This window comes from Cyprinodon tularosa, unplaced genomic scaffold (assembly GCF_016077235.1).
Source record: "Cyprinodon tularosa strain WSP-4 unplaced genomic scaffold, ASM1607723v1 ctg152, whole genome shotgun sequence".
NCBI lineage: Eukaryota > Metazoa > Chordata > Actinopteri > Cyprinodontiformes > Cyprinodontidae > Cyprinodon > Cyprinodon tularosa.
In genome coordinates, this window is record NW_024038354.1 from 493,602 (window position 1) to 505,412 (window position 11,811).

General features: G+C 40.8%; 1 protein-coding gene across 1 annotated transcript; it reads right to left on the reverse strand.

Annotated features, from left to right (window-relative positions):
• Window positions 1-6,752: 6,752 nt before the first annotated feature.
• Window positions 6,753-9,540, reverse strand: LOC119779857 (tripartite motif-containing protein 35-like). The gene has a single exon (XM_038279683.1). It carries the CDS (start codon window positions 9,333-9,335, stop codon window positions 7,857-7,859), a length of 1,479 nt encoding a protein of 492 aa, XP_038135611.1. The 5' UTR covers window positions 9,336-9,540; the 3' UTR covers window positions 6,753-7,856.
• Window positions 9,541-11,811: the final 2,271 nt, after the last annotated feature.

Sequence of the window (11,811 nt, forward strand, 5' to 3'; positions counted from 1 at the left end):
TTCTTGATCATTTTTCCAGTAAGCTTTTTAAACTATATAAAAACAGTCTGATTTGGATCATATATATATTATCATTAGGCAATACTAGGCAGCTGCCTAGGGCCCTAAGGTCCTGGGGGCCCCATAAAACTCTGTTTACATGGTTAGGTAATACAACTATTCTTCAGTTGTGCACATTAATTATGTTTTTGATAAAAATCCTTTGGCTAAAATGCCATCAGAACGCAAACTGATTATTACGGAGCCCCTCTGATGACATGGTCAAAAAATTTTTTTAATTGTGGCCACGAAGTAGTATTTCGTGGCCACGCAATAAGTATAACGTGCGTACGAAATACTATTTCGGGGCCATGCAATAAGTTTATCGTGCGCACAAAATACTACTTCGTGGCCACGCAATAAGTTTATCGTGTGCACGAAATACTTATTAATAATATTAATATCATTCCTGGACAACTGGGTAAGCAAATCGAGCGCGCCTTATCTAAGGTCTAAGGCGCGCTCGATTTGCTTACCCAGTCGGTCTCTGCCAGTCACGTGACATTTGTTGCTAAGACGCCATTTTAGGTGGAAAAGGCGTAGTGTAAACAACCGCAGCATAGCTAAACGAAGGACTAAAGGCCCGTTTACATAGCAGCCTGTCCAAGATAAGTCATTACAGTTAACATAAGCCTGAAAACAGAGGCGGATTTATTGATATTATTAATAAGTATTTATTGCACACGTTAAACTTATTGCGTGGCCACGAAGTAGTATTTCGTGCGCACGTTATGCTTATTGCGTGGCCGCGAAATACTACTTCGTGCGCACGAAATACTACTTCGTGGGCACAATTAAAAAATTTTTTTGACCATGTCATCAGAGGGGCTCCGTAGATTATGACTGTAAATGTGTTCATATAATAAACATGGAAGCTAACATTAGCTTAGCTCAAATAAAATATTAAACATGAATCATTTTAGAATAAATAGCTGCTACTGTAGAAACACATTCATGCCTGTGTTTAACTAATAGTTATTTAACCCTTTAAAGCCCGATCCAAGAATAAAACAAAACAGAAAATTACTTTTTTTTTGTTTGAATTCCTTATTTGGCCTTTAAACAAAATATGTAAAAAGAAAAAACAGAAATACATTTTTGATATTAATAATTTATTACTATGTGATAAGTCAAGATTATTTTTTGTGTAGTCTTCTGCCCTCTGTTATCAGGTATATCTGATTGTGTACAATAGGATTCTGAGCAAAGTTTTTATCATTAAATTATGCAAAAGGTGTCAGACGCAAAACATTTCAGAAACCGTATGTATCAAATACGATACATTTGGCATTACAGGGTTAATGATGACTTCATTTCAACAATTTCTACCAGCTGTTAGCCTAAAGATGCTGTGCTAACGACTGAAAAGTCGTTAATTAAGAGATATTATCTCATAATTACGAGATCTTGTCTATATATTTGATCATGATTACTTGATTAGATTAGATGAGCTTTATTGATCTCACAGCGGAGAAATTCACTGGTCACATATTGGCATAGTACTTACAGAAGGTGCATGAGGAATAAAAATAAAATAAACAAAAATAAGAAATAAAAAAAATACAAGGGAGTAACACAGAGATTTGAGGTGTCATATGTACAATCAGGATGGCTTATATACAGGTGGATTGACTTTTACATTAAAGTGTAGTATGTAAGGAAAAACGGTGGGGTAGTGGTATGACTATGAGCTAGTAATGAAGCATCTCTCAGAAAACTGGTCTTCATGATTACTTTAAAATATCTGCATCTTTTCCACTGAACAGTTTTCTGTACCGAGCTCTGACCTGATGTGTGTTGGAGCTCCGCTCCTGTTTTCCACTTCATTAATAAAGTACCCAGCTTTAACCCTGGGATTACTTCTAGTGCAGTAAGCATGCAGCCTTATGACCATACGCCAAAATCTGTCAGCAGCTCCATTATTACAGATTCCGTTTGGTTTTAGTTTGTCATATGAATCGACCAGGGGTGGAAAGTAACGAATTACATTTACTCACGTTACTGTAATTGAGTACTTTTTATGAGTAATTTGTAATTTTCTGAGTAGTTTTTGAAATATGTAATTTTTACTCAAGTATTAATTTTAACCTAAGTAGTTTTACTTTGCTACATTTAAACCCCCCTCACGTTACTGAGTTAAAAAATAAAATAAAAATACTGATGGTGAAAAAATTAAAGCGGCCGGAAATTTAAACCCCTGCGTCACGGAACCCGACACTTAATCGCCATTAAAAAAATAGAAGAAGACTTTTGACCTTTAACAGCACTTTATTTACACAATTCAAACATATAAACAATTGATGTAAAAACATGTGTCAGTTAAAAATCACTATTAAAGTAAAACAAGTGTCAGTTAAAATCATTAAATGAGGAACTTGGTAATAACAGTGGCATCCTGTTGCGTTTTAGTTTGATTTCCGGTATCTTTTGGGCATTTAATTTTGTGTGCATTTTGAAAACTTTAAAATGTAGTTTAAATTTCTTTATTCCTATCATGGTGTTGTCTGTTGGACAGTAGGATTGAACATTGTTTGCACTTTATGGTTCAGGTTGTGACTGTCCTTGTGCTGTGAGGAAGTATGTTCTTTAGCCCAGCTGATCTTTAGCAGGTGTGGATTTCCACTGAAATACGCCTTGAAGTCGATTAAAACACCTTGTGCTCAATTCCATTCATGACTCATCCTTTTTTGCATTAAATTACTCAAAGTAACTAAGTAACTTTTACTCAAATTACATTTTAAATGAAGTAATTTTGTACTTTTACTTGAGTAAATTTTAAGATGGGAAATTTTACTTTTACTCTGAGTAGAATTTAGGCAAAGTAAAGATACTTTTACTCAACTACAATTTTTTAGTACTCTTTCCACCTCTGGAATCGACATGCTGCATGAAGTTGGAACCTGGTCGTTTTAAATGACTGTGAAGCCTCAGCTGTAATCCTAGAGGATCTAGGATTTTTGAGCAGGTACCATACAGCTGGAATGCATTTCAGAAGCATTAATTTCTAACCATAAAGCATCCCGTGATGGTTTAGATGCTCCTGCAGGAACAGTGCGACTTCCAAAAAGTCAGAGTAGAGTGGAATTTTTTCGCCTAAACAGACCTAAGGACTTAAGATACCTGCACAATGCTGAAAAACTAAAACTAATTCCATCCACATTGAGGAAACTCAGTATTTCCCAGTGTTGCAACACGTAAAAGGAAATAAAAACAGATTAAATCTGACAATCCACTCATTGTTCAGGTTCCATGTAGCGTAGCTCAGCAGTGACTGTCCTTCAAAAGTTTGGGATCACCCAAACAATTTTTTTCCTGAAAAGTCACACTTATTCACCACCACACGTTGTGAAATGAATAGAAAATAGAGTCAAGACATTGACAAGGTTAGAAATAATGATTTGCATTTGAAATAAGATTTTTTTTCTTTACATCAAACTTTCCTTTGGTCAAAGAATCCTCCATTTGCAGCAATTCCAGCATTGCAGACCTTTGGCATTCTAGCTGTTAATTTGTTGAGGTAATCTGGAGAAATTGCACCCCACGCTTCCAGAAGCAGCTCCCACAAGTTGGATTGGTTGGATGGGCACTTCTTGCGTACCAGACATTTACAGCTAGAGTAGTCATTTTCCACATTAGCAATGTATAGAGTGTGTTTCTTTAAAGTTAAGACTAGTTTAAAGTTATTTTCATTGAAAAGTACAGTGCTTTTCCTTCAAAAATAAGGACATTTCACTGCAAAAAACATCTAGAAATAAGTGAAAAATGTCTTGAATTAAGTGTATTTACCCTTAATTTGAGCAGGTAAATAAGATGATCTGCTAATGGAATTAGTATTTTTACTCCTAAAATAAGATAATTAGCTAATATATGCTTGAATTAAGACAAAACTATAGTTTTTTTCTTATTTTAACTGTAAATTGTCTCGTTACATTGGCAAAGTGTCACACTTACCTCCTCAATTCAAGAAAAAATGCACTAAATTTGAGCAAAAAAGACTTATTTAGATTTCCATTTTTGTAGTGTTCAATGTGACCCCAAACTTTTGAACGGTAGTGTATTATCTCATCATTTTGAGATCAGTATCTTGTCATTATGAGATGTTATCTCGTAATGCAATACGCTTCTGTACTTATCAGCTCAAAACAAAGAAAAAAAGAGGTTATTTAATGAAAACCGACAGATTTTTTTTTTGCAGTGTTGTGACTGCAGGTGTTCTCAGAGGATGAGAAATGGCTGATGGGGAGCTGGGGGACTGGGGGCCCCTGGAGAGACCATCTCAGTCTGAAAACCAGCAGCAGGAAGCCTCCTGTTGACGTCTAAGGAGAACTGGTCTAAGATATCCGTACTTCTTTCTCCACCCTCACCAGACGGCCTGGAGGGGAAATGGAGGCGACCCAAATGAAAAGATTTCTTTAAAAAAATAACTTTGTCTAGAAATCGATGGGATTCTAAAAAATAGAATAAAATAAAATCCCACCTCAGAGTCTTTAAATCAGAGTCAACTTCAGGGTTTAAGTGAACCAACGTCCCTCAGAGCGAATCAGGTGAGATGACCTACTGCCTGCAGGAATGTGAGGAATTCCTGCGCTCTCTGGGTCCACGTTCCCGGGAAGCGGCGTCACCCGGACTGGTGGGGTTATTCCATTTGATCTGCTGAGTTTGGGGCTTTTAATAGAGTGCTGTGTAATCTGTCCGCAATGCATTAATCATCACTTCCTCTGGTTCTGGAACACCGGTTCTGAAACCCGGTTTGGTCTAATATGGTGAAAATCACACAAATAAAAGCTGCTGCCGGCAGCCATACGATGACATCACCACTCGTCTCTGCTCTCATTGGATGGAAGAAAGAGCCTGAAGGACATGAAACCTGCGGCGTTCACCTGATGGTGATGATGCTGAAAGGAGCAGGTTGGTTTACGGCTTGTGGTCAAACATTTCTGAGTGTTAAACCCAACGCCAGGCAGGAAAGACATCAGCAGTGATGGGAGGAAGCAGTCAGAGGTCATAAGGTCGATCAGAAAGATTCTGTTTTCTGTTAACATTAAAATCCACTGATAAATATTTCTATTTGGTAAACAACTCAAAATATTTTAAGCTTATTATGATAGCCTAAATCATTAGAAACTTTATAATTGTCTAAGTAAAAATTATTACTGTTAGATTGAGGGTTTTTTTAAAACAGAAAGGCCTTTAATAGACCACTGCCGAGTTGAAGGGATTCAATTCTTTTAAATGTATTTCTATAGCTCCAATTCACATCATGTCATCTCAGGTCACTTTAAAGAGACATTTTAACCAGTCATCCAGTCAGATTGATTCAAAGTTTTCTATCTAAGGAAAACCAGCTGATTGCATCGACTCATTGACTCTTCAGCAATCCCTCACACTAAGCATGCTTGTAGCGACAGTGGAGAGGAAAAACTCCCTTTGAACAGGAAGAAACCTCCAGCAGAACCAGGCTCAGTGTGAGCGGCCATCTGCTGAGGCCCACTGGGGTTCAAGGAGACAGAAGCAGACATAGAAAAAGAAGCATAGATACAAAAGGCAACTGTCAACCAGCTCCACAGGCGGCCCCGTCCAGGAAACACACAGCCAGGCAGACGAGCTCCGAGCCAGCTCCCATGTCAGAGGATGAAGAGAGCACATCCAGTTAGTCACAGTCAGAGAAACAGGACTACACTGGAAAACAGGCCAAGCTCCAACATCTAGAAACAAAGGTGTTGATGGCAGCAGCACAGCTGATATTTCTCTCCAGGATGGAGTCACAGCCAAACAGGAACAGACCAGATGAAGCTACTATGAGAAAAAGCAGAGAGAGCAGAACGTTAGAGATTGAACTAACAGATTCTGCAGAGTGGGAGAATAGAGAGAGAATGAAGCAGAATGATGAAAAAGGGGTCCCTATGTCCTCCAGCAGTCTAAGCCTATAGCAGCATAACTATAGAGATAGCTCAGGATAACCTGAGTATTTTGGATTTTGTATAACAAAGGTAGAGCCAAGGAGAAACATCTATCCAGACTGAAATTAGAGAAATGGATGATAAAGAAGCAAATGTGCTTCCATAAATTCAGACCATAGAAGCAGCTCCAGAGATATATCTACAATGGCATTTCCATTATGGATTTCTTCCCAACAGTTACTGCAATTAGGATAAGGTACATATGGGGTAAAATTAATGTCAATAAAAAGGGAAGAGTAGGTGTGTAAATTTGTAAATGAAAGTCCATCTAGGTAATTCACTTTAAGATTTGGGTTTGGTTTTTGTCAACAAATTAAAAACTTATTTGCACAAAATACAAGTAGCCAAAAAAAATCCCAAATAAGGAGTACAGAGTCTGTAAACCCCGACGATGCTCTGACATATGGAGCTACATTGGGTCCTTAAAGTAAAAATGTTAACTTATTTTCAGGATAAATTTGTGATTTGAATAAATATATGTTTGATTGTTAAATCTGTAGTTTGCACCTTTTAATGTGTGACGACTACTCATAAATTTGTGATTTAAACTGTGTGTGAGGGATTGCTCTGATTGCGCCCTTAGAGAGAAAACCTGGAAAAAATCTGCCTGGATGATCTGGTTGAACTGTTTCTGTAAAACACCTTGAAATGACATGAGGCGCTTTATAAATAAACTGAAAATGTGAGATTTGTTCTCATAAAGCTGTGATTCTTAGTGATCAATTAAAGAAGAAAAAAAACAAAACACGGATGCTCTCAGATATTTGTTTTATTCCTTTTTTATATTTTGGTAGAAATCATAAAACAAGAACCAAACAACAGTTGTTCAGTTAACACTCACCATTAGAAAAGTATTCCCACCCCGAAGGTTCTCTATGGCTTTGGGGTCAGAACCAGTAAAGCTGGTGTTTACCAGCTGGTTGGCAGCAGCGTTTAAGATTAAAAGGAGGAGCATAGAACCGGAAACCAGATCTAATACTCCATTTCATCCTCTCAGCTGGAGGAAACCACTGGGCTCCCACTAAGGTCCCAGTTTATCCAGTTACTGAGCAAATCAAGGCCCAAAAACCTCAAAAAGCTTAAACCTCTCGGATTTCAAACACTGTTCTTAGAAAAAAAAAAAATCTAATCTAATCTAAAATTCCCTTCTTTAGGACCCCAAATACATAAAAAGTGGGGAAAAAAATAGAAAAAAAAATACTTATTGGGAGTTTTTAAACATAATTCATTCTAATTTATTTTTCCGAAGCAAAGATGTTGGTTTGGATCCATTTGACCAAATCCTGATTATCTTCAACAAGACAACTGCAGTGTTACGCATCAACCAGTAGATGTCAGTATTGTTCATCTGCTCCGTTTCAGCTTTGTTCTAAAATGATGTCTGATTGAAATTAAGGATTTTTATGACACTAATATTTACTGATCTTTAGAGCAATACTGAAAAGTTAAACCAGCTTAATGTAATTTTTTGAAAAAATTAAATAAAAAGCCTTCTGATTAACAGGGTTTAAAGAAATCTACGCTGCACAATCCAACGAACATTTTTAAATCAAATAATAAGGTTTCATTATTTTTCAATCCACTTTACTTATGGATTCAGTTTAATACATCTTTTATTATTTGAAAATTCTGAAAAACATCAAGTTTTGATCTGGATCAGAACCGGGATTAGTTTTCCTAAACGTATCTACATCTGTAAACAAATCTTTCCTCTTGTCTTTGTTTTAAACACTGTTGGTTGCATAAAATGGCGCCATGAGCCGATTCAAGGTAACACTGATAACAGGGGGGGTCATGGGGGCCAGGGCCCCTTAAGACAGACGGAAAACTGTCCCACCAAGGGTCCCCTTTAAGGGGTCAGAGCTCCTCCAGATCGTCCACATTTCCTGGGTGAGCTTGTCTCCTGTCCTCATCTTCAACGGCGTGCTGGTTGTCATCATCATCATCTGAATCGTTGCCCTCGGACACCGGGAGGATCTTCAGCGGCTGGGGGCTTCCAACGTAAAAGATGGGAAACATCTTCTCAGACCATCTGTGTGAGAAGGTGCAGATATGCTTGAGAGTCTTGAGGTCGATGAAGGAGAGTTTGCCCCTGTCCATGTCCAGATGGAGCCGGATGACCTGCAGCTGCGTCTTGGCGTGGAAGCTGGGCGGAGCTCCTCGGGAGAAGTAGGAATATTTGTCCTTGGAAAAGCTGACGGCCCACAGCCCTGAGCTGAACTTAGTGGGGTTCTTCCTCCTGAAGGATTCCTCGGCAATGCCGACGAACCAGGCGGCGCAGCCCCCCACCTCCACCGTCCAGTAGTGGATGCCTTCAGTGAAGCCCTTGGAGCCCACCACCACGCCCTTAGAGTCGAAGCGCTCCGGGTTTTTGGGGAGCCTCTGTCCGTGTCCGCGCCTGACCGTGGTGAGATCCAGGGACACGGAGAGACTCGCTCCGGCTGTGTTGGGATCCAAGACCACGGGCGTGTAGGACACCGTGTCTCTGATCTTCTTCCAGATGTTGAAGCCCAGGTTGCCCAGATGTTTGGTGACATCCAGCAGAGCTCCTGGAACCGGCTGAGGGTCTTCCAGCAGGGGGCACTGTCGGACCACTTCTGCTGCAGCGGAGAAGCTCTGCAGGAAGGAAGCATCCTTAGATCTCAGCTTCTTCTCTGCAGCAGCGATTGTGCCATGAAGAGCAGCTATGTCTCCTTCAAGAGCCTGGATCTTCTCCTGCACCTTCCGACTCTTCTGCTCCTCCTCCTCCTTCACCGCAGCCACCCTCGCCTCCTCCTCCTCCTGCAGAAACTGCTGCAGGATCCTGAACTGATCCCTGATGGCGGTCTCTGCGTGCCGGGCCTGGGAATGAATGTGCTCAGCTGTCAGGTCCAGGTCTTCTCGGACTTCTCTGAGGAGCTTCAGCTTGTCCTGCAGAGGAGTGAGGGAGGTCTTCAGCTCCTGCCTGCGGTCCTCAGCCACCTCATTGATGGGCCTGAAGGTGTGGCTGCTGTGCAGCGTGGAGTCCCTGCAGATGAGGCAGGCGGGCTCCTGGTGGTCCAAGCAGAACAGCTTCAGCTTCTCCTGGTGAAGCTGGCAGACATCTTCACACTCCGCCGCGGCGCGGTCCCGCTCCAGGAGGAAAGCCTCGCAGGTGTTCCTCAGCACCAAGTTGCATGTGGGCTCCTTACGGCCCGAGTCGCTCTTACACACCGGACACTGCTGGACCTGCTTCCGGTTCCACCAATGACGCAGGCAGTCCCTGCAGAAGCTGTGGCTACAGGACAGAAGGACAGGGTCCCTGAAGATGTCCCTGCAGACGGGGCAGGACAGCTCCTCCTCCAGGCTTAGGTCCATGTTGTCTGAGCGCGGACACGCGCTTAAAAATCCGAATTTTCGCGCTAAATACGGAAACTTCCCGCGTTCATGGAAAGAAAAAACAACTTAGGTTGAGGTCATGACGTCAGCTGGACGCCGGAGGTTAAAAAATCAGTCCTAAAAACTCCCTTCATTCCTCCGCCTGGGTCTCGAGAGGTAAACAAATTCTGCTTCCGGTTTGTGATCCACGCACTTCCTGTCGCAGCCCGCGATGCGGCCCTACGTCACCACATCCGCCATATTGGGAAGGGAAACAGGACTGGTTTGTCTGAGAAGGCAGACTCACTTACAGTGAATAAAATTATAGTAGTGCTATTATTATTATTATAGTTGTGGTAATAATAATATTGTTAATACCAAAAAATAAAAGAACAAAGAATATCTCTGTGAAGGTTCTCAGTCATTCAGGTCATGGTCAAGCTTTAAAGGTTAATTTTAGGCAACTGGAAATGAACTTCTAATTAGTGATGTGGAGCACTGAGATGAATATCCTGAACAAAGAATCAGGAGGAACAGAAGGTGGCTTTGCTTCTTCCCTCTGCTTCAGCCAAAGAGGACATATTGGGAGGGTTAATGTTCGTTACGGGGTTCTGATGAGTCGTTAACTCCCTCATCAGAGTGGTTTCAGTCACATCCCTCATTGAAGTGTGAGTCAGGTGAGGTCAGGAGGGAGCTGAATCTTCTGGATTTTGATTGTAACAGTTTTATGTAAGTAGGTGAAAGGTTATGTCTAAGACCACCTCCTCTGTTGAGAGATGATTTTTCCAGGTTAACAAATATGTCTTCCTTGGCCAGAATATAGACAGACGTTGCTGTCCTCTAATGAGTGTCCTTCAGCCATCAGGTCCGGAGGTGTGGGCCCTGCTGTGTTGAGCCTTACACCTGTGTGGCAGCCAGGGCTAACGTTAGCCCGTCCGTGGCAGCCAGGGCCGCCTGTGGAGCTGGTTGACAGTTGCCTTTTGTATCTATGCTTCTTTTTCTATGTCTGCTTCTGTCTCCTTGAACCCCAGTGGGCCTCAGCAGATGGCCGCTCACACTGAGCCTGGTTCTGCTGGAGGTTTCTTCCTGTTCAAAGGGAGTTTTTCCTCTCCACTGTCGCTACAAGCATGCTTAGTGTGAGGGATTGCTGAAGAGTCAATGAGTCGATGCAATCAGCTGGTTTTCCTTAGATAGAAAACTTTGAATCAATCTGACTGGATGATCTGGTGAACTGGAAAGTGACCTGAGATGACATGATGTGAATTGGAGCTATAGAAAAAAAATGAATGACATTGAATGTTGGTGTTTCAGCTTCTGCTTAGAAAAGAGTTTAATGTCAATCCCTGACCTATTATCACCGAATCTTCCTAATAAAGTAAAGTACTCTTTTTTTTAGATGTTAATGAGCATAAATACACACATTATGAATAAAGATGACCAAAAACATGGAAGCTCAGCTCCAGAAACTACACAGTTCCACGGTTCTCATCGTAAGGACTGGTTTTTATAATGAAAATAATCAGATTTGGAAAAGTGTTTCTTCTGCATGAATGTGTTATTTTCTAATCATGTATTCATGTTGCATTTCAGTTCTTTAAAATAGCAGAAGTTCCATGAAAATTCTGTCTGACTGAATGATTTTCTAAACATTTAACCAGATGTTATGATCCAATTAAAAGCATTTTTACCAACAATTTTTTCTACTCTGACTAGAGGAATTTCTACATTTACTACTTTTATTTGAGCTAAAAAAAAATGTAAAAGTAGTGCTACTGTTACTTGAGTACATTGTTTTAGGTGGGGGGCCCACTTCTGCTTATCTTCAATGTCAACAAAAAGAAAAAAAGGGTGAAAGAGAAAACTGAAACTGCTTTTTCCTCCTTTTTATTGTATATATTAAAAAGCTGTGTTGCTGCTCAGCGACCAGCAGGGGGAGCAGCTGGTAAAATTCTCTTCCCACTAACCTCCCAGCCTGCTGCAGTTCAATCTGATATTAGGCCTCCACATCTATGCCCTTTGTTCACCTCCCTGTGAAACAGGAGGAGAAAGACAAGACCATGCATCATGCAAAAAAACAAACAAAAAAACACATATAAATGATCAAAATTTCTGGAATTATTTTCAGATCTTCTTGGCAGCGGCGTAGGAAGCGGGGGGGGAGGGGGGGACATGTCCCACCCAATATAAAAGCCAGGTGGATATGTCCCCCCCAAAAATTGTACCGCAAAATATTAGATTTTGACATTTTTTTAACTAGCGTGCTTTTATTTTGAAGGCGCAGCATAGTGTTACGTCACTGTACTCCCCCTCCCCTCTCTGAACTGCTGAGTGAGCTCTCAGAAGGGAGGGAAACGGCGACACAGAAGTCAGAAACTTGTGAATGAGGTAAAATGGTCTGTCGGGATGCTGCTATGAATATTGCCTATTTATAACGTCTTGTTGTCAGTTCACTTTCATATATAGAAACTGAATCTTT